The sequence below is a fragment of the Malus sylvestris genome, chromosome 17, assembly GCF_916048215.2.
Source record: "Malus sylvestris chromosome 17, drMalSylv7.2, whole genome shotgun sequence".
NCBI lineage: Eukaryota > Viridiplantae > Streptophyta > Magnoliopsida > Rosales > Rosaceae > Malus > Malus sylvestris.
Window position 1 is genome coordinate 5,319,737 of NC_062276.1, and position 22,710 is coordinate 5,342,446.

At 40.7% G+C, this 22,710-nt stretch overlaps 2 protein-coding genes across 3 annotated transcripts; one reads left to right on the top strand and one right to left on the bottom strand.

The window, feature by feature from the left end:
• Window positions 1-551: 551 nt before the first annotated feature.
• LOC126612476 (auxin transport protein BIG-like) lies at window positions 552-20,515 on the top strand. Of its 2 annotated transcripts, XM_050280897.1 has the most exons (14): window positions 552-943; window positions 1,195-1,301; window positions 2,703-2,868; window positions 2,962-9,023; window positions 9,146-9,760; window positions 9,886-10,066; window positions 10,661-10,895; window positions 10,985-15,529; window positions 15,637-15,859; window positions 16,186-16,587; window positions 17,081-17,224; window positions 17,319-18,338; window positions 18,886-19,389; window positions 19,494-20,515. In XM_050280897.1, the coding sequence occupies exons 1-14, from the start codon at window positions 685-687 to the stop codon at window positions 20,307-20,309; spliced, it is 15,279 nt and encodes a 5,092-aa protein (XP_050136854.1). In that variant the 5' UTR covers window positions 552-684; the 3' UTR covers window positions 20,310-20,515. The 2 variants fall into 2 exon arrangements, with proteins under 2 accessions (XP_050136854.1, XP_050136855.1); XM_050280898.1 differs by lacking the exons at window positions 552-943; window positions 1,195-1,301; window positions 2,703-2,868 and adding an exon at window positions 2,146-2,218.
• Window positions 20,516-20,709: 194 nt separating this feature from the next.
• LOC126612477 (U3 small nucleolar ribonucleoprotein protein IMP3-like) lies at window positions 20,710-22,480 on the bottom strand. The gene is made up of 4 exons (XM_050280899.1): window positions 22,280-22,480; window positions 22,062-22,169; window positions 21,363-21,437; window positions 20,710-21,220 (listed from the first exon to the last, which is right to left on the bottom strand). The coding sequence occupies exons 1-4, from the start codon at window positions 22,411-22,413 to the stop codon at window positions 20,989-20,991; spliced, it is 549 nt and encodes a 182-aa protein (XP_050136856.1). The 5' UTR covers window positions 22,414-22,480; the 3' UTR covers window positions 20,710-20,988.
• Between the last annotated feature and the right edge of the window lie 230 nt (window positions 22,481-22,710).

A 22,710-nucleotide genomic window follows, 5' to 3' on the forward strand; every position in this document is an offset into this window, starting at 1 on the left:
GGTAATAAAAGAAAGGCTCAAATGACTCTGTGAGTTTTCTTAACCTTAAAAAGTGTAAATTAGCATGACGAAGCCACCGGCTGGTGTTCTTTTGAAAAAGAGAAATAATAAAACATCCGTAGGATCACTTTTGCTTGGGAATAAAGCAAAGCTTTAGTTCTTTTGTCGTCGTTTGTTCTAAATAGTAAAAAGCAAGTTAATTTGTTATTCATATCATGTTTTTGTACTATATTTTATACCATCTTAGGTAGCATTTAATGTAGATAGTCATATCATTTGAATTAATCAAAATTTTAAATTTAATTTATTATTTAATAAACTAATAATTAAAAAATTAGTTAATTAAATGATGATTGTATTATACGAATATGAGGAATCTTTCTCCTTCGTTTTCTTGGATTTTGTAAAATTTTCAAATGATGTGATTGTCATGTCAGATGCTATTGGTATAAAAATGTAGTATAGAAATGCAGTATAAAAATATGGTATGAATAAAGTTTTTGATTCCTCTACACCGCCTTATAAACATTATTATCTTTCCCCTAAACCCATTTCATTTTGCTTACCTCTCTGTACTTCCGACCGACCCCAAGCACTCTTCCTCCTCCTCCTCCTTCCTCTCTCTCTCTCTCTCTCTCTCTCTCTCCGATGCACTGAACCTCGCACTCGATTGTCTCGCTCGCCATGGCCGAGACCTTCGCCAGACTCGCCGAGTCTATCTACTCCGACGGCAAGCCCATCTCGTCCACTGATCTCCTGCAGAGGCTGCGCTCCTCCCCCGACTCGATCAGACCGGGACTCGAGAACCTTCTCCCGATTCTAAAACGTGGCGTTGAGGCCGCCGGAGACGGCAAGCTAGGGCTCCAATCATGGACCGATTCTCAAATTCAAGCCGTGTATTCGATTTCCTACGCCGTCGCTTCCTCCTCTCGATCTCTGTCCGGTACATGAGCTTCCTTTCATCTTCTTCTACGTGAAATTAGTTGCCTTTTGTTTGTTTTTTGAATATTGATGCTTTCTTGTTAATATAGAAGTAGACGATATCGAATTCAAGTACTTAATTCTAAGTTGCAGCTAATTTTATATGTATTTGTAGTTTTTATTGCTTCTAAATCTTAAAGATTGCAATTTTGAAGCGTTAATGGAGTGTTGAGGTAATAAATGTACTTAATTTGGTTGTGATTGCGTGTACAGTGGAGCAAGCGGATGCGGTAATTGTTGCTATTGTGCAACAGTCGTTGGAATTTGCTGTATGTTATTTGGAAAGATCAGAATTTAGCAGCGAAGATATGAGCATTCAGGTTAGTTAGTTCTACTTTCATATCAAGTTCGGATGACTCGTTTAGTTTTGAATGTTATTATTTTTGCGCACCTGCGTTAATCATTTGAAAGGCGACTGTTTTGTATATTTGTTTACGGTTATTGTTTTGAAGACCTATGAATTAGTTATGCACATTTTGCTATTATTCTCTAATAACAGTTTGTATGATTGTCGGTGATGGAAAACACTCTACTTGGTTTTCGTAGTTGTTAAATGAACTCTGACGGTGGGGATCAACCTTTTTAATAGCGCAGTATAGTTATTGAATTCATTGTGTCTTTTCTAATTGGTTGGTACATTTTATGAGTGTTGAGCTCCATGTTTTTTCTTTTAGGCACAGTACTAGTAATTGGATATTGCTTTTACCATCAACTGGAATTTGCAAGTAATTTCAGATGTGATGTATGCTGTTTTTTTATTTTATGCAAAGTTGCAAACAAATAAATGTATTACAGCGACGACACAATGAAAGACGTACAATATATATATATATATATATAACTGCTTCTTGCGTGGGCACTCTGCCTCATTTTAAAAAAATTTAAGATAAATATTTTGGGTCCTTTCTCCAAAAATATTAAGTATTCAAGTCAGGCACCTCCTTTACCCCTTGACACAGTCTATTCTAATTATTAACCATTCCAGTGTCTAGGCACTCTGTGGCTCTAATATTGTTTGCTTTTGCTGTCATGTGCTTAGAGGCCTACAACTATCTTGTCTAATAGATGAAAATCAATAACATTAACACTGACTGTGTCTTGTATGAACGGAGGAGAGAGAGGGAGTGACTTTTTTATTTTTTTTCTGGGTCCTCTATCCTGATCCTTGTGAATTTATGTATGCGTTACATTTTTGTTGTGTTGGTTTCTGTGTGTTTCCACAAGTGTGGTCCTCAAGGTATTAGTGTTTATGCACTTTTGGGGAGGGAATGAATAATGGCTCAAATTTTTGTTTATAATTCAACCTGTAAGATCCCACATCGCCTAGGGGAGAGGAGGTGATGTGCCTTATATGTACATGCTCTCCTCCCTATAGTAAGACGCATTTTGGGTGGATGCCCAAGAACAAATCCGTGAGGGCGTGGCCCAAAGCGGACAATATCTTACTATGCCTACTGGGATGTGACAATTTGGTATTAGAGCCACTCCCCGGCCAGAAGTGTGCCGACGAGGACGTCGGGTCCCTAAGGGGGTGGATTGTAAGATCCCACATCGCCTGGGGGAGAGGAGGTGATGAGCCTTATATGTACATGCCCTCCTCCCTATAGTAAGACGCGTATTGGGTGGAAGCCCAAGAACAAATCCGTGAGGGCGTGGCCCAAAGCGGACAATATCTTACTATGTGGATTGGGATGTGACACAACCTTTGTTTGGTTTTGCAGAATAATATGGTGCAGCTTTTGGAGATGGCATTGATTAATAGAATGGATAAAACGCCTGATGAGCTGCGACCTTGTTCGGTAGATAGCCTGGTGGACTTGTTGCCAACTGTTACCCGTAGTTCTTGTGGTAATGATCTTGACAACTACATTAAGTGTGGTCCTCAAGGTAATAGTTTTGCTCATAAGAATTGATATCTTCTACTGTTGTTCCCTCATGGTTTGCTTCGTACTTATAATAGCTTTTTATGTGTCTGAGAAGGTGTCAATTGCTCAAGGGCAGAGAAACCAGTGGATCGCCTGTTTATGTCTTTAGCTTCTGAGTGCATACAATCAGATAAGCAGACCACTGGGTTTGGTGGCCCTGCTTTCCACCAGGATTTCAACAAATTAGTTTTTCTATCCCAGCATTGGGCAGCTGTTCACGCAGGGTGCATTCAACGTTTGATTTTGCTCTGCAAGGAGCACATTATGCTCCCAGATACGTTTGATGAGAAGATTGCTGGGCCATGCATCTGTAAGAGGCTGTCTTTCAGTTTGAGGATTATAAAGCTACTTAGAAGTCTCACAAAGGACATCCCTTATATTGAACATGATGTGTCATTGTTGCAAGCAGTTGCTTCTTTTGCTGATGCAGTGCCTGGGTTGTTTAGACCTTGCTTTGAGTTTGTAAATAGCCATGTTGCAGTCGAAGGTAGTTTTGAGAGCCTCAATCTGTTGATATTGGAAGACTTTCTTGAACTTGTCCGGGTTACTTTCTGCAACAGCAGTGTTTTCTTGAATGTCCAAGTCTGTGTGGTAGCTTCCATACTAGACAATTTAGATGCTTCTGTATGGAGATATAACAAGACTGCTGCTAACCTGAAGCCCCCACTAGCTTATTTTCCTCGTGTTGTTGTCCACATATTGATGCTCATTCATGACCTTAAGAGGCAGACCAGTCGGGCTATCAATTGGAAGAAGTTAGACACAGAGCTTACTGGAAGTAGCGTCAATTTTCTTGATTCTCCGTCATGCCTTGTTCATTCTGAGAAAATTCCTTTACTCCAAAGTTACACATTTGAACATCTGGTGCAAATAATATTCCCTTCCTCAAAGCAGTGGATGGACGATCTGATGCATCTTCTATTTTTCCTTCATTCTGAGGGAGTAAAACTGAGACCAAAAGTGGAGAGGTCATATTCTAGTTGTGCAAAAACTACTTGCAGCTCCGAATTAGAAAATGTGGTTTGCCATGAAGATGAAGCCCTTTTTGGAGACCTTTTCTCTGAGAGTGGTCGTGGATCTACAGACGGTTATGATCAGCCACCAGTGGTTCTTAATTCTAGCTCTAGCCAGAGTAATATGCCAATGGAAGCTGCTACGGAGCTGTTGAGGTTTCTTAAAGGGTTTGTCTTCTCTCCTGAATGGCATCCGTCTGTTTTTGAGGATGGCTGTGTGAAGCTTAGCAGAAGCCATATTGATATTTTTCTGTCCTTACTCCACGGCCAGGGATATCCTGAGGATAGGAGTCCTGAGTGCTATTCCCTTTCACATGAAGAGAAAAAGATTGGGCATACCCATGAACTTTGTTTTGATTTGTTGCAAGACCTGATCTCACACCATGCATTACCCGATTCACTGGAAGAGTACTTTGTTGAGAAGATTTTGAATGTTGAGAATGATATTTTTGTTTACAATAATCAGACCCTTACCCTGCTAGCTCACACCCTTTTCTGTAGGGTGGGTTTGTCTGGTAGCCGGTTGAGAACCCAAATTTTTAGGGGGTTTGTTGATATTATTGTTGAGAAGACCAAAACTGTTTCTTTAAAATCTCCTACCTTGAAGGAACTTCTTGACGCCCTTCCATGTGCTTTTCATATTGAGATTCTCCTTATGGCATTTCACTTATCGTCCGAGGAGGAAAAAAAATCACAGGCGAAATTAATATTTTCTGCTCTTAGAGCAGTTGGTGCTCCAACTTCGGGTTTTAACAGTATGCATATGTCTTGCTGGGCTCTACTGGTTTCAAGGTTGATTTTAGTGCTTCGCCATATGATATTTTACCCACAGACTTGTCCTTCGTCCTTGCTTGTACATCTGCGGTCCAAGTTGAGGGAGGCTCCGTGCTCCAGTTCACAGCTTGGGGTGAACGATCATTTGTCATCTTGGGTCTCAGTGGTATTTAAGAATGTAATGAGTGCATCATTTGAAGAAGAGTCTGACATCAGTCCCTTGATTCATCAACTGATTGATACATCTGCCTTCCCTGCTTCGCAGTCCCTAGATCGTGTGGATGTTGACTCCTTATGCTTGAACTGGTACGAGATCTGTTCAACCATTTCGTCAATTCTGGGGTTGTGGAAAGGCAAACAGGCTGCAGTGGTGGAGGATCTTATTGTTGAAAGATACATTTTCATACTTTGTTGGGATTTTCCAACTCTCAGTACTTCAAAGGAACATCAGCTTCCTTCGAGTAGCAATGCACAGACTTTTGACGTTTCTGACATGGAAAACTTCTTTTTCTTCAGCCATTCAATTCTAGGTCATCAGGCTGCTGTTGATGTGAAAACTAATTCTCAAGTTGTAGTTCAGCTGCTTCAGCACTTATCTGAGCACACTGAGGAAGTAGGCTGGGGTTTCTTGAGAAATGCAAGATGGCTGTCTTTGGCACTCACCTTGCTTGATGTTGGGATCTCGAGGTATGGCATGAAGAATAAAGTCCCAGGAGTGGGTTCAGACTGGATAGAGAACACGTCCAAGGACAATGAGTATATTGCTGTTGCTGAAGGTCTGATTGCCTCTTTAATGAACACTGATCAAGTTTCAATTTTGTTGAAGACATTTTCTTCTTTGCTGAACAGTTATTTACTGGCTTATCAGAAAGCTTTTGTGGCTACCTTTGGTAATAGCCAGGAGGATGCTGATGGGTTTTCACCATTGTTGCTTTTTAAGCATTCAGGATTTGACAAATGCCTTCAGGATGAGCTAGGAAAGACTGGAACTTATTCGTTCCATCTGGAGTCTGTTATTGACCCCTTGACTAAGTTTGATGCTATTATTGACAAAGGAGCTTCAGGAATTTTGTGTAGGGCCTCCTGGCAATGTATGCTGCATGGTTTCCCACTGAATCTTCGGACTTCCAGTGGTGTTCTCCTTTCTTGCATTCTTAACATTAGAGGGATCATTTCCATTCTGGTTGGTCTGCTTAAAATGAAAGATATGATAGGAAATGTCTGCTTGGAGAATGAAGTGCTCCATCAAATTCTTGATATGGCAGTGACAATCAAGTCTGATAGGATTTTTGAAAGCATTCATGGGAAATGTGAAACCATATATGATAGCTTGAGTGTAGGTTTGGGGGGATCAGACTGTGCCAATTTAATTCTATTAGAGCACCTAGAAGGATTTTTAAGGGATATCAATGCCAGAGGAGTAAGTGATAGCACTATCCATGAGTGCATAATTACCAAAGCTATTGATACAATGGATAGCCTAAGGAAAGACCCTGCTAAGGTTGATTATTTTAAATTCTATCTTGGTATAGAAGATGTCCCCGAGCAGGTGAAGGAGCTATTTGGTGTGCAGCGTAGCAATCTGCTGGTTCTAATTGACTCTCTACATAATTGTTACTCTGAAACAGTTAACATAAAGGTTCTTAACTTTTTTGTTGATCTGTTAACTGGAGAGCAGTTTCCTGATCTTAAACAGAAGATCCAAAACAAGTTTCTTGGCATGGACTTGCTTTTGCTTTCCAAATGGTTGGAGAAGAGGCTGTTAGGTTGTGTAACAGAAGCTTCAGGTGGAGTTAATAGTGCAAAAGGAAGTTCCGTCTTTCTCAGAGAGTCAACCATGAACTTTATTTTATGCATTGTATCGTCACCTCCTAATTTGAAATCAACAGAACTGCAGAGTCATATTTTTGAAGCTGTTCTGGTTTCCCTTAGACCTGCATTTTTGCAATTTGATATTCATGTTGCCAAATCATTTTTCCAATTTGTTGTTCAACTGTCTAAGGGGGATGCTTCAGTGAGATTGCTTTTAAAGAAGACCATAATGCTGATGGAAAAGTTATCTGGCAATGATTGCCTGCTACCAGGCCTGAAGTTTCTTTTTGGCTTTTTCGGGAGTGTCTTAAGTGATTGTGGGTCTGGCAAGAATACCTTAGAAAGGTCGTCTGGGAAGCCTCTGCCTGTAAATGCTCTTGGTTGTGTGGGACCTATGGCTTCAAGCCCAGTAGGATCAAGGAAAGACTCCGAGGCATTGGTCCTTTCTTCTAATCAAGAAGGTGGTTCCATTGCTCTTGAATGTGATGCAACTTCTGTAGACGAGGATGAGGATGATGGAACTTCTGATGGTGAGGTTGCCAGCCTGGACAAGGATGATGAAGAGGATACTAACAGTGAAAGGGCCCTTGCTTCTAAAGTTTGCACTTTTACTTCTAGCGGTAGCAATTTCATGGAACAACACTGGTACTTCTGTTATACATGTGATCTGACAGTGTCAAAAGGCTGTTGCTCTGTGTGTGCAAAAGTTTGTCATCGAGGTCATCGTGTTGTTTATTCTCGCTCTAGTCGTTTCTTTTGTGACTGTGGAGCTGGGGGTGTTAGAGGAAGCAACTGTCAGTGCTTAAAGCCACGCAAGTTCACTGGAAGTAGTAGCACTCCAGTCCGTAGTGCTAGTAATTTCCAGGCCCTTTTACCCTTCACGGAGGATGGAGAGCAGCTGCCTGAAACTGATTCAGATTTTGATGAGGATGCTAGTACTGATGTAGATAACTCTCTCAGACTATCCATCCCGAAAGAGCTTCAAGATGCAATCACACCATTGCTTGAAGAACTTGATGTTGAAGGTCAGGTGCTTGAACTTTGCTCTTCATTGTTCCCATATGTAACTAGTAAAAGAGACTCGAACTTGTCAAAAGATAATAAAATTGCTCTTGGTAAAGACAAAGTGCTGTCTTTTGGTGTTGATCTCTTGCAATTGAAGAAGGCATATAAAAGTGGATCCTTAGACCTGAAGGTAAAGGCCGACTATTCAAATGCCAAAGAACTTAAATCACATTTAGCTAGTGGGTCTCTTGTGAAATCCTTGCTCAGTGTCAGTATTCGAGGGCGACTTGCTGCTGGAGAAGGTGATAAAGTTGCTATATTTGATGTTGGGCAGTTGATTGGACAGGCCACCATTGCACCAGTGACAGCAGACAAGACCAATGTTAAGCCTCTCTCTAAGAATGTTGTTCGGTTTGAAATCGTGCATCTTACTTTCAATCCAGTGGTAGAGAATTATCTTGCAGTAGCAGGCTATGAAGATTGCCAGGTCCTCACTGTTAATCCTCGTGGTGAAGTGACTGACCGTCTTGCCATTGAACTGGCACTGCAAGGTGCATATATTAAACGGGTTGACTGGGTTCCAGGTTCTCAGGTTCAATTGATGGTCGTTACCAACAGATTTGTCAAAATATATGATCTATCTCAGGACAACATCAGTCCTATACACTACTTTACACTGCCAGATGATATGATTGTGGATGCAACACTTGTTGTGGCTTCTCAGGGGAGGATGTTTCTTATTGTTCTCTCAGAACATGGAAGGCTGTTTAGGCTAGAATTGTCAGTGGAAGGTAATGTTGGGGCTACACCTTTGAAGGAAGTAATCCAGATACAAGATAAAGTAATAGACGCGAAGGGCTCATCGTTGTACTTTTCTTCAGCATACAAATTACTTTTCCTATCTTATCAAGATGGCACTACCTTGGTAGGCCGGCTAAGCCCCAATGCCTCATCTCTAAGTGAGATATCTACCATATATGAGGAGGAACAAGATGGTAAACAGCGGTCTGCTGGACTTCATCGTTGGAAGGAATTGCTGGCTGACAGTGGTTTATTTGTTTGCTTCTCAAGTATAAAATCAAACTCTGCCATTGCTGTATCTATGGGATCGCATGAGTTATTTGCACAGAACTTGCGACATGCAGTGGGTTCGACTTCACCTCTAGTTGGAGTAACTGCTTATAAGCCTTTATCCAAAGATAAGATTCACTGTCTTGTTTTACACGATGATGGTAGCCTTCAGATATACTCACATACACCAATGGGAGTCGATGCCAGTGCTAGTGCAACAGCAGAGAAAGTAAAAAAATTGGGTTCTGGAATTCTCAGCAACAAGGCTTATGCTGGCATTAACCCAGAATTCCCACTTGATTTTTTCGAGAAAACAGTGTGCATAACAGCAGATGTGAAATTGGGTGGTGATGCCATCAGAAATGGTGATTCTGAAGGGGCTAAGCAGAGCTTGGCATCTGAGGATGGCTTTCTAGAAAGTCCGAGCCCTGCAGGATGTAAGGTAATTGTTGTAAGGGTCTAGTGACCTGACACTCATGGCATGGTTTAGAGTCTAATTTTTTGGGTTTTTATCTCCTTTCTTCTATAGTTTATGGTTCTAACATTACTGTTTTTTTCCCTCAGATATCTGTCTCCAATTCGAACCCTGATATCATCATGGTTGGGTTTCGTGTGCATGTGGGTAATACATCAGCGAACCATATACCTTCTGATATAAGTATTTTCCATAGGGTGATCAAATTAGATGAGGGCATGCGGTCTTGGTATGATATACCATTTACAGTTGCTGAGTCACTCCTTGCTGACGAAGAATTTACAATCACTGTTGGACCCACATTTAATGGATCTGCTTTGCCTAGAATTGACTGTCTTGAAGTATACGGTAGAGCTAAAGATGAATTTGGCTGGAAAGAGAAAATGGATGCTGTACTTGATATGGAGGCTCGTGTGCTTGGTTGTAATTCATTGCTTTCAGAATCTGGGAAAAAACGCCGGTCAATGCAGTCTGCTCCTATGCAGGAGCAGGTCATAGCTGATGGTCTTAAGCTTCTATCCAGGATTTACTCATGTAGATCTCGTGGTAGCTCAAAAGTTGAGGAATTTAGTCCGGAGCTGAGCAAACTCAGGTGCAAGCAGTTATTGGAAAAAATATATGAGAGTGATCGAGAGCCCTTGTTGCAGGCTGCTGCTTGCCATGTCTTGCAGGCTGTGTTCCCCAAAAAAGACACTTACTATCAAGTATGTGAATTAGCAATTAATAAAGTACCCACTGTCAGTAGATACATTAGCAATTTTATCAGTGTCCTTGTTTATGCATAAGGAATGAAAAAATGTGTTGTTTAATTATCAACTGACATCTTCAGGTTAAGGACACGATGCGGCTTCTTGGAGTGGTGAAATCAACCTCTGTACTCTCTTCAAGGCTTGGGGTTGGTGGTACTGCAGGGCCATGGATAATTGAAGAGTTTACAGCCCAGATGCGTGCAGTATCTAAGATTGCATTGCACCGTTGCTCGAATCTGGCAACTTTCTTGGAGATACATGGTAGTTTCACATTAACCAGTGCACTGAATTGCTTACATGTTTAAGAATTCAATCTCGTGTTGAATGTAGTATATGAACCTTAAGCAAGAACCAGATCTTCATACAAATACATATCGCAAATGTCCAATCAATATAGTTAATTGTTAAGTAAGTTGTGTCTGATTCATGGTAGATTACTTTCCATAAGATTTAATCAAGTGCTTGTTGCATTACTTCCCTTGTAGTCTCTGGTAAAGTTGATATGATTCTTGTACATTAATTATATAGATAGTTTACTTACTTCTATGTTATTTCTCCTGTAAATCTATATTGGTCTACACTCTGTAGATTTTTAATTTTCGGGCATTCTGATTGGCAGCACTTTTTAGTTCCATGTGACTAATATTTTCATTGTTTCCTACACAATTATGTTTTGCTAAACTGTTATGTTGGAATTTTCGTGGTGTTAGCTTTGTTAATTTTTGTACACCTAAACTTTAGGTGGTGTTACAAGTTTATGCATAAGTTTTGTTATCACAGTTACTGCATTCATCCTGCATCTGTGATATATTTCATTTGAAACTAACGGATCTGTGATTCCAATCCCTCATCCAGGTTCTGAAGTTATTGATGGGCTTTTTCAAGTTTTTTGGGGAATTTTGGACTTGGAGCAGCTTGACACACAAACAATGAACAACATTGTTGTATCTTCGGTAGATCTGATTTATTGTTATGCTGAATGCCTGGCTTTACATGGAAAGGGTACAGGGTTACACTCTGTTGGACCTGCTGCTGTATTATTCAAAAAGCTTCTCTTTTCGTCCAATGAGGCTGTTCAAACATCAACAAGGTAGTAAATTCTTATTATTATTTGTTTAATATCTTCAACTTGTTTTTAGTTTATTCTATTATTCACTTGGACTACCATTTCTGTTTCAGCTTGGCTATATCTTCAAGGTTGCTTCAGGTTCCATTTCCAAAGCAAACTATGTTGGCCACCGATGATGCTGTAGAAAATGTAGTATCTGCACCTGTGCATGCTGACACAACTGGTGGAAATGCCCAAGTCATGATTGAAGAAGATTCTATCACTTCATCCGTTCAATACTGTTGTGATGGTTGCTCCACTGTTCCTATACTCAGAAGGCGATGGCATTGTACTATTTGTCCTGATTTTGATCTTTGTGAGGCATGCTATGAAGTACAGGATGCAGATCGTCTCCCTCCACTGCACTCCAAAGATCATCCTATGACAGCAATACCTATTGAAGTGGAATCATTAGGCGGAGATGGCAGTGAGTTTCACTTCACACCGGATGATGCAAGTGATTCAAGCATATTGCCAGCATCTGCAGATGCCAGGACTCAGAATTCTGCCCCAACAATTCATGTCCTGGAACCCAACGAGTCTGGGGAGTTTTCTGGTTCAGTGAATGACTCTGTTTCAATTTCTGCTTCGACACGGGCTTTAAATTCTTTACTTCTCTCTGAACTTCTTGAACAATTAAAAGGGTGGATGCACTTGATGTCGGGGGTCCGGGCAATCCCTGTTATGCAGCTCTTCTACAGATTATCATCTGCTGTTGGTGGACCTTTCACAGACACCTCGAAGCCTGAAAGCTTAAATCTGGAGAAATTGATTAGATGGTTTTTGGATGAGCTTAGTCTTAACCAACCTTTTGTTGCCAAATCCCGCTCTTCATTTGGGGAAGTTGCAATACTTGTATTCATGTTCTTTACCTTAATGCTACGAAACTGGCACCAGCCTGGCAGTGATAGTTCCATGCCAAAACCTAGTGGGACAACAGATACACATGATAAAAGCATCATCCAGATTTCACCCTCCATCTCAGTTGCTGCTTCATCTTCTTTTGATGATCAAAAGAAAAATGACTTTGCATCGCAGCTGCTCCAAGCATGCAATTCTCTTAGGCAACAGTCTGTTGTCAGTTACCTGATGGATATACTGCAACAGTTGGTGCATGTTTTTAAGTCCCCTTCTGTTAATTATGAAAACGCAGGACCTGGTTCTGGATGCGGTGCTCTATTAACAGTTCGAAGGGATGTAGCAGCTGGCAATTTTTCTCCTTTCTTTTCAGACTCATATGCAAAAGCCCACCGTACAGATATATTTGTGGACTACCATAGGTTGCTGTTGGAGAATACCTTCCGGCTGGTATACACCTTGGTTAGACCTGAAAAGCAAGACAAGACGGCGGAGAAAGAGAAGGTTTCAAAGATCTCCTCTGGCAAGGATTTGAAGCTAGATGGATATCAAGATGTTCTCTGCAGTTACATTAACAATCCTCACACAACTTTCGTGAGAAGATATGCAAGGAGGCTTTTCCTCCATCTCTGTGGAAGCAAAACTCACTATTACACTGTGCGAGACTCCTGGCAATTCTCAAGTGAGATGAAAAAACTTTACAAACATGTAAACAAGTCGGGTGGGTTTCAAAATCATTTGTCATATGAGAGAAGTGTTAAGATAGTTAAGTGTCTCTCTACAATGGCTGAAGTAGCTGCAGCACGACCTCGTAACTGGCAGAAGTACTGTTTGAAACATACAGATTTCCTACCATTCTTGATTAATGGAGTGTTCTATCTTGCAGAAGAGTCAGTTATTCAGATTTTGAAGCTGTTGAATCTTTCCTTTTACACGGGAAAGGATGTTGGTCATTTATTACAGAAAACTGAAGCTGTGGATTCAGGTATTAATTCAAACAAATCAGGGACACAATCTCAGGATCCCAAAAAGAAGAAGAAAGGTGAAGAAGGAACAGAATCTGGTTCGGAAAAGTCTTATGTGGATATGGAGTCTCTGATATATATCTTCACTGACAAGGGTGGAGATGTCTTGAAGCAATTCATTGATTGCTTTTTGCTTGAATGGAATTCTAGGTCTGTGCGTGCAGAGGCCAAGTGCGTTCTTTATGGTGTGTGGCATCATGCTAAGCCATCAGTCAAGGAAACTATGGTGGTGACTCTCTTGGAGAAAGTAAAATGTCTACCAATGTATGGTCAAAATATTGTTGAGTATACTGAACTTATCACATGGTTGCTGGGTAAAGTTCCAGATGTCAGCTCAAAGCAACAGAGCAGTGAGCTTGTGGATCGATGCTTAACCCCTGATGTAGTCAAATGCATCTTTGAGACACTTCATTCACAAAATGAGCTTTTAGCTAATCATCCAAATTCCCGCATATACAACACTTTAAGTGGATTAGTCGAATTTGATGGGTACTATCTTGAGAGTGAGCCTTGTGTTGCCTGCAGCTCTCCAGAGGTGCCATACAGCAGGATGAAGCTTGAAAGTCTGAAATCTGAAACAAAGTTCACGGATAATCGCATCATAGTGAAATGCACTGGGAGTTACACCATCCAGACAGTGACCATGAATGTCCATGATGCGCGAAAGTCTAAATCAGTGAAAGTCTTGAACCTGTATTACAATAATCGACCAGTGGCTGACTTGTCAGAGTTGAAAAATAATTGGTCTCTGTGGAAACGTGCCAAGAGTTGCCATCTCACTTTCAATCAGACTGAACTGAAAGTGGACTTTCCCATTCCAATAACAGCTTGTAACTTCATGATTGAGCTGGATTCCTTCTACGAAAATCTCCAGGCTTTGTCTCTTGAACCATTGCAATGCCCACGTTGCAGTCGACCTGTCACTGATAAGCATGGTATTTGTAGCAATTGCCATGAGAATGCTTATCAGTGCAGGCAGTGCCGCAACATTAATTATGAAAATCTGGATTCCTTTCTATGCAACGAGTGTGGCTATAGTAAATATGGTAGATTTGAGTTCAATTTCATGGCAAAGCCAAGTTTTACTTTTGATGACATGGAGAATGATGAAGATATGAAGAGAGGGTTGGCTGCTATAGAAGCTGAATCAGAAAATGCTCATAGGAGATATCAGCAACTTCTAGGATTCAAGAAGCCCCTGCTTAAGATTGTGTCGAGTGTCGGTGAGATTGAAATAGACTCACAACAGAAGGATTCAGTGCAGCAAATGATGGTCTCCTTACCTGGGCCTGCATGCAAGATTAATCGTAAAATAGCTCTTCTTGGTGTCCTGTATGGTGAGAAGTGCAAAACAGCTTTTGATTCCGTCAGCAAGAGTGTCCAGACACTGCAAGGGTTACGCCGGGTTTTGATGAATTATTTGCACCAGAAACAGTCTGTTAACGGAGTGGCTGCTTCCAGATTTGTGGTTTCTAGGTCTCCAAATAATTGCTATGGCTGTGCTTCTACATTTGTGACGCAGTGTCTTGAAGTCTTACAGGTCCTATCAAAGCATCCAAACTCCAAGAGACAACTTGTTGCGGCTGGCATTTTAACGGAACTATTTGAAAATAACATTCATCAAGGTCCTAAAACAGCTCGTGTCCAAGCTAGGGCCGTTCTTTGTGCATTCTCTGAGGGTGATATAAATGCAGTGACTGAGTTGAACAGCTTAATTCAGAAAAAGGTTATGTATTGCCTTGAACATCATCGCTCCATGGACATTGCTCTGGCCACTCGTGAAGAGTTGTCATTGCTGTCAGAAGTATGTTCTCTCACTGATGAATTTTGGGAATCAAGATTGCGTGTTGTTTTTCAGCTGCTATTTTCTTCTATTAAATTGGGTGCTAAGCATCCTGCCATTTCTGAGCATGTCATTCTTCCTTGTCTGAGGATTATATCTCAGGCATGTACTCCTCCAAAACCTGATGTACCAGATAAAGAGCCTAATACAGGAAAAGCTACTACTGGTTTGCAGAGCAATGATGAAAGTAATTCAAATATGTCTGGATCTTTGGGTGGACATGGTGATGGTACCAAGTCAGCAGAACCACTAGATAAGAACTGGGACGCATCTCAAAAGACTCAGGACATTCAATTATTAAGCTATGCAGAATGGGAGAAGGGAGCATCATATCTTGATTTTGTTAGAAGGCAGTACAAAGTGTCGCAGTCTGTTAAAGGTGGTAGCCAGAAGACTCGACCTCAGAGACAAGAATTCCTGGCTCTTAAATATGCACTCAGGTGGAAGAGGCGTACTAGTAAGACAGCCAAGAATGACTTGTCAGCATTTGAGCTGGGGGCATGGGTTACAGAACTTGCTCTTAGTGCTTGTTCTCAATCTATAAGGTCGGAGATGTGCATGTTGATAAGTCTGCTCTGTGCTCAGAGTGCATCAAGACGATTTCGGTTATTGAACTTACTAGTGTCCTTGCTACCAGCAACTCTTTCTGCTGGTGAAAGTGCTGCGGAATATTTTGAGTCTCTGTTCAAGATGATAGATTCAGAAGATGCTCGCCTGTTTTTGACTGTGCGTGGATGTCTTGGTACAATTTGTAAACTAATTACTCAAGAAGTTGGCAATGTTGAATCTCTAGAAAGGAGCATGCGTATCGACATTTCTCAAGGATTCATACTTCACAAGCTTATAGAGCTGCTTGGTAAATTTTTGGAGGTTCCGAATATTCGATCCAGGTATGACTGGTTTCTTTACTAATTTCAAATTTTGTGCTTAACTGATTCCATTCTTTGAAAAAACTTTCATGCTTAAGCTTAACAAATTTTGTTCATCTTGATGTCAGATTCATGCGAGACAATTTGCTGTCGGAAGTTCTTGAGGCTCTTATTGTTATTCACGGCTTGGTAGTGCAGAAGACAAAGTTAATCAGTGATTGCAATCGGCTTCTGAAAGACCTTTTAGATAGCCTTCTGCTTGAAAGCAGCGAAAATAAACGGCAGTTCATTAGAGCCTGCATCTGTGGTTTGCAAAACCACGTGGAGGAGAGAAAAGGACGAACTTGTCTGGTATGGGTGATAAACTTACTTTCGTGCATTCTCTGCTTTGTAAATGATGCTTTTAGACTGGTTAATCAAAATAACTCATCAAAATGCTAATATACTGATACCTAATTATACGTTTGTAGTATGGTAAAACTTTTGCTGTGTCTAGATAAAAGTCACTGTTTCTTGGGTTCTTTATAGTTTGTACAAGGCTCATCTTCTCATATTTGCTTGTGTTCTTCACATACTCTTTTGTTTTTGTTTTTGTTTTTGCATGCGTATGCACGGGGTTCCTTTGTTTTGCTTTCACTGACTTAGGTCCCAGCACTAACATTCAACTATATGAACAGTTTATCCTGGAGCAGCTCTGCAATCTGATATGCCCATCAAAACCAGAGCCAGTGTATCTGCTGGTTCTAAACAAGGCACATACACAAGAAGAGTTCATTAGGGGATCTATGACGAAGAATCCCTATTCTAGTTCTGAGATTGGTCCTCTGATGCGTGATGTCAAGAACAAAATTTGCCATCAGTTGGATCTGCTAGGTCTTCTTGAAGATGACTATGGGATGGAATTGCTAGTTGCTGGGAACATTATCTCTCTTGATTTGAGCATAGCTCAAGTCTATGAGCAAGTCTGGAAGAAGTCAAGTCAGTCTTCCAATGCCATGGCCAATACAACATTGTTATCTCCCAATGCTGTTCCATCAGCTAGAGACTCTCCACCTATGATAGTGACCTATCGGCTTCAGGTTTGTTATAGCTGTTCTCATCTAACTTTCCCATGTACAGCTAGACTCTCCATTTCCGTACCAATATATGATGTTTGGTTACACTTCCATCATTGCATAAATGAAGTTCAAACAAAACTGATATTTAAATTGCATAGGAAAGCAAATTTATTTCTCTATCAAATCATGTATAGTTTCTAACAGATCATGTAAATCATAGATTTGAGATGTTATGCTTCACCCAGTCATTTTAAATTCATTTTGTAGCTTTGAATCCATCCATGAATTTTGCTAAAATCTAAAGATAGATACTCATTATAACCTTTCAGCCAACTTAATATTGATATTGAAATAATAATCTCATATTTCAAAAGCGTTCATCCAAATGTAACCTGACATCATTTATTCCTAATGGATGAATATTGACGTTTTCTATTATTTTTTGTCGTCTTACGACTCTTTACCTTGATATTCATTTGATCATATATATTCTCTTTTTGGATACAATTTTCAGGGCTTAGATGGTGAAGCAACTGAGCCTATGATTAAAGAATTGGAAGAAGATAGAGAGGAGTCACAAGATCCAGAGGTTGAGTTTGCCATTGCAGGTGCTGTTCGTGAGTATGGTGGGCTGGAAATTATATTGAGCATGATCCAGGTGTGTTTCATATTTCATTATTCCTTCTTTACTTTTGAAGTGAAACCTTTTGCTGCCTATTATTGAATTATCTGACTTATAATATGATTTACAGCATCTGCGAGATGATTTCAAGTCCAACCAAGAGCAGTTGGTAGCTGTTCTAAATCTCCTCATGCATTGTTGTAAAATAAGAGAGAACAGACGAGCTTTGCTGAGGTTAGGAGCTTTAGGTCTACTCCTTGAAACGGCAAGACATGCCTTTTCTGTTGATGCCATGGAGCCAGCTGAAGGCATACTTCTCATTGTTGAGAGTCTGACTATGGAAGCTAATGAAAGTGATAACATTAGCATCACACAAAGTGCTCTTACTGTCACTAGTGAAGAGACCGGTGAACAGGCCAAGAAAATAGTCCTCATGTTTCTGGAGAGATTATCTCATCCTTTGGGCCTTAAGAAATCAAACAAACAGCAGAGGAACAATGAGATGGTTGCAAGAATCTTGCCCTACTTGACATATGGTGAACCTGCTGCAATGGAAGTGCTTATCCAGCACTTCAGCCCACCCTTGCAGGACTGGAAGGAATATGATCGGCTGCAAAGAGAACATGAAGATGACCCAAAAGATGAAAGCATTGCCCAGCAAGCTGCCAAGCAAAGGTTTACGTTGGAAAATTTTGTAAGGGTATCTGAGTCTCTTAAAACAAGTTCCTGCGGAGATAGACTGAAAGACATTATTCTTGAGAGGGGCATTACTGGCGTTGCAGTTAGACATCTGAGGGATAGTTTTTCAGCTGCGGGACAGGCTGGCTTTAAATCTAGTGCAGAATGGGCAATGGGCTTGACACTGCCATCTGTCCCACTGATATTGTCTATGCTGAGAGGCTTGTCGACAGGACATTTGGCCACTCAAAAGTGTATTGATGAGGGAGGGATTTTACCTTTACTTCATGCTTTGGAAGGGGTCGCGGGGGAAAACGAGATAGGCGCGAGGGCTGAAAACTTATTGGACACCCTTTCAAATAAGGAGGGAAAAGGAGATGGCTTTTTGGAGGAGAAGGTGCGGAGGTTGAGACATGCCACCAGGGATGAAATGAGGCGTAGAGCTCTAAGGAAAAGAGAGGAACTGCTTCAGGTAATTCTTTGAGCATTTTTTTTTATATATAGTTATTGAGAATTCTTTTTATCAGAGGTCGCACTTGGTGCGATGGCAAGTGCCTTCGCCCATGAGCGGTAGGTCTCGGGTTCGAGACTTGGGAGCAGCCTCTCCATAAATGGGGGTAAGGTTAGCCGACATTCACCTCTCCCAGACCCTGCGTAAAGCGGGAGCCTTGTGCACTGGGTACGACCTTTTATTGAGAATTCTTTTTATAGTTTATATTTGAATTATATGAAAGCAGGTGCCCACTGAAGTAGATTGTTATCATGTTACAGAAATCGATATGGAAAATAAGGGTACCTAATAGTTATACAGGAGTTCAGGTTTCCTTAGGGTCAGCGAGTGAAAGCAATATAAATTTACTAGATTGTAAGAGAGGATTCTCATGGTTGAATTAGGATATAATTTAGTTCTTATTGCATTTATTTTCTTATTTGACGTTCCTGTAATTAGTATCGAGAAAATGAGTATAACTAATTACTAGTGGTGAAACTGATGGTTCCTTTCTTATCCCTAAACTCAGGGTCTTGGAATGCGACAAGAGCTAGCTTCAGATGGCGGTGAGCGTATTGTTGTTTCACGACCATTACTTGAAGGTTTAGAAGACGTGGAGGAAGAGGAGGATGGCTTAGCATGCATGGTTTGCCGAGAGGGTTACAGTCTGAGGCCTACTGACCTACTTGGTGTTTACTCTTATAGCAAGCGAGTGAATTTAGGTGCAGGGACTTCTGGAAGTGCACGTGGGGAGTGTGTTTATACAACTGTTAGTTATTTCAACATTATTCATTTCCAGTGCCATCAGGAAGCCAAGAGAGCAGACGCTGCTCTGAAAAATCCAAAGAAGGAGTGGGAAGGAGCTACTCTCAGAAATAATGAATCTCTTTGCAATTCTTTGTTCCCTGTGAGAGGTCCGTCTGTTCCTTTAGCGCAGTATGTTCGCTATGTTGACCAGTACTGGGACAACCTCAATGCTCTTGGACGTGCTGATGGAAGCCGCCTTCGGCTGTTGACTTATGACATTGTTCTGGTACCATATTTTCTTCACATTTTTCTTCTATCTTGTTATTTAGCCTTTCGGTTGTGCATTATCTTGAATTTGCACCTTATAATTATGGGTGTTCTGTTACGTAGATGCTAGCTCGATTTGCGACCGGGGCATCATTTAGTGCAGAATGCAGAGGTGGTGGAAGGGAAAGCAACTCCAGATTTCTACCTTTCATGATCCAAATGGCACGTCACCTTCTCGATCAGGGAAGCCCATCCCAGCGTCATACAATGGCCAAGTCTCTGACAGCATATTTGTCATCGTCTGCATCAGATTCTAGGACTTCTACTCCTGAGAAACAACCGTCTATGGGATCTGAAGAAACTGTCCAGTTTATGATGGTGACTTCACTTCTTTCAGAGTCTCATGAATCCTGGTTGCAACACCGCCGTGCCTTCTTGCAGCGTGGAATATACCATGCCTACATGCAGCACACTCATGGTCGGTCGGCAGGTCGCACATCATCCAGTTCATCTCCTATAGTCAATATAGAGTCTGGTAATACAAGCCAAAGTCCTAGTGCAGAGATTGGGGGTGCCGATGAGCTTCTGTCCGTTATTCGACCAATGCTTGTCTACACTGGCTTGATTGAGCAGTTGCAACGTTTCTTCAAGGTCAAAAAACCACCAAATGCGGCACCAGCCCCAACAGAAGGTACATCGAGAGTATCTGAAGGGGATGACTTGGAAGTTTGGGAGGTAGTGATGAAAGAGCGGCTTTCGAACGTAAAGGAGATGGTGGATTTCTCGAAGGAAATGCTATCATGGCTTGACGAGATGAGTTCCGCGAGCGATTTGCAGGAGGCATTTGACATAATCGGTGTTTTAGCGGATGTGCTGTCTGGTGCCATTACCAACTGTGAGGACTTTGTACGTGCAGCAATCGATGCGGGGCGAGGCTGAAGATTCGGTTAACTACCGGCGTCGAATGTGTTGCTGTTGTTGGCTGCGGGATTTTCTTTTAATTTAGGCAATTAGTATTACTTGTAAAATTACGTACCCCATGAAAATGGGGTTCGGAATCTTCAGACTCCGTACATATCTGTCTCTTCTGAGTTTGTTGTACACGTATGGCTTCTTGGTAGTAAAGTCAATTTTTCTCCTTAAAATCTGCAATTTACTGATTTTATTAAATTTATGTTTCTCCCTACAATTCTACAGTTCTGCAACAATTTTACCTCAAGTGCAAGTTTCTCTTCAAATTTCGAGTTTCGTGTGTGAAGTTACTTTCTTGCAGATCGAAAAAATACATAATTGGATAGTGCTATCCAATATCGACACTTATTTTTACTTTTCACACCCCTTTGAATTTTCAACCGTTATAATTGATGAAGCTCGATAGCCAAAAATTACAAGTTACAACCCATTTCAATCAGAAATTCTTCTCGAAAAATATGTATATATTGAACACGAAGATAAAACGTTGCCAAAATTCAGACAAAAATGCCACATTGGGCGCACAAAAGAAGAACCCTCTCGCTGAGGTGTTTAATACATGATGAACCAGGCAAATTACGAATTGGTTTCTCCTTTTCCGGCCATCAACAAAAAGGGGGCGAAAGAAGCTCTAAGTTCATACACCTTAGTTCATCGCATCATAATCGTCCAGCTTGTCATTGTACTGCAACACCTTTCTCCTAATCTTCGATGAATCAACCCACGTAATGAAATCTTCCATATTCCTTGTCACAAGGAATGCTGGGTCGGTAACAGTCTCCGGACCAACTCGAATGTGCCCTTGCTCGATGTACGTGACAGCTTCTTTCAGGTGCTCAGCAAACTTCAGACGAACCAACACAGTTGCAAGCCTACGTCTGCAAACACAGACATTGTCAGTAAAGTAACAAACAAGACGAGATGCATACACATATTTGGAAGTGTTCTGTTCCCTAACTGTCCTCGTGGACAGTAAGCCACCATCACTCATGATAAACTCCAATAAACTAGTGCAATTACCTGCAAAGGGATGACACCGATAAGCGCTCACATAATGCTAAGCTTTGCTTGGATGGTATAACACCGATATTATACCTGTCGTCAACATAAACCCTTTTTAAGTATTAATCACAACTAAAAACCACAGAAATATTGGATCCCTTCATCACAAGTAAAAACCACAGATATATTGGTTCCCTTGCACATAAGACGATGCTAGACCTAAAATCACCATATTCTTGTACAACACAATTGAAAACAAGCAAAAACCTATTGAGTTCGGATCATACAATACTCAGGTCATCTATAACCAGATCCTCATTAAATAGATCCCCAACACTTCTCTCTTTATGTAACACAATAATGAACACACTTCGGGGTTAAAATTTCTAAATTTCGGAATCACCAATACATCCCAAACATTTCTCTTTAAGTCTCACAGTAATGACCACACTTGAGGAGTTAAAATTTCTAAATATTGATATCATCACTACTTTTTTTTTCTCGATAACCCATAGAGCAACACAAAATGCCATTTAGGACCAAATTGACCGAAATTTGATAACTTCATATGGGTTTCTTATGCAGCTTTGAAATATTAATACTTTCAACTGACATATCAATTGAACTACATGAGCATCAAAAAAACAAAAAAAATTACTGCAAATTCCTACAACACAACAATTTGAGAAGCACATGAAGAAACAAAATATAACTCACAGTTTTTCCAAGAGCATATCGGTCATTTCGATCCGATACGGATCGTTCGGGTTCAACTGCTTCAATATGTTCACCAGCTTGTGCACCATCCGGCACAAACCCGAGTACCTATTTTCCAATTTTTCAAAATTTTAATTGGAAAGGAACAAATCCCAGTTAATCGACAGATAAAACCTGAAAAGTAACATGAAATTAAGGGAAAAAAAATGTAATTTTACTTTTTGTAGTCGTCGCGACCGGTGACATGGTAACGCTGCAGAACCTGAGTTTCTCTGTGACCTTCTTCTCTCTTCCATTCCAAGAAGTTCACTTTCTTCAGCAGCTTCTTCTCATGAAACTTGAGCTCTCTCATGGTTGCTTTTCCGCAGAGGGAGATGAAAGAGCTAAAACCCTAGGTGGAGGAAAAAAGGGGAAGAAGTGTTGCAAAAGCCCTAGATTGGAACAAAACGTACCGTTTCGCTCGCCCGTTTGAATATTTGTATTGGGCCTTAAAAGCCCAAATAACTCAAGCCTTTTTTTGGTCGAAAGCCCTTGTACATTTATGCTTATGATAAAAAGTTAAAATTAGGGAATCTTAACGAAATACTTTTGGTACTGTTCATTTTTAACGTTAAGAATATTTTTACTTTAAAAAGTCACTTCTGATACT

What these genes read in the sequence shown, in the direction of transcription:
- LOC126612477 (XM_050280899.1), bottom strand. Translation starts at nt 22,413, where the DNA reads ATGAGAGAGCTCAAGTTTCATGAGAAGAAGCTGCTGAAGAAAGTGAAC. An exon ending in GGTCGCGACGACTACAAAAA is followed by an intron (nt 22,170 to 22,279) that starts GTAAAATTACAT and finishes ATTGGAAAATAG; the next exon opens with GTACTCGGGTTTGTGCCGGA. An exon ending in TCGGTGTCATCCCTTTGCAG is followed by an intron (nt 21,221 to 21,362) that starts GTAATTGCACTA and finishes CTGTGTTTGCAG; the next exon opens with ACGTAGGCTTGCAACTGTGT.
- LOC126612476 (XM_050280897.1), top strand. Translation starts at nt 685, where the DNA reads ATGGCCGAGACCTTCGCCAGACTCGCCGAGTCTATCTACTCCGACGGC. An exon ending in AAAAAGACACTTACTATCAA is followed by an intron (nt 9,761 to 9,885) that starts GTATGTGAATTA and finishes TGACATCTTCAG; the next exon opens with GTTAAGGACACGATGCGGCT. An exon ending in AAAGAGAGGAACTGCTTCAG is followed by an intron (nt 18,339 to 18,885) that starts GTAATTCTTTGA and finishes CCCTAAACTCAG; the next exon opens with GGTCTTGGAATGCGACAAGA.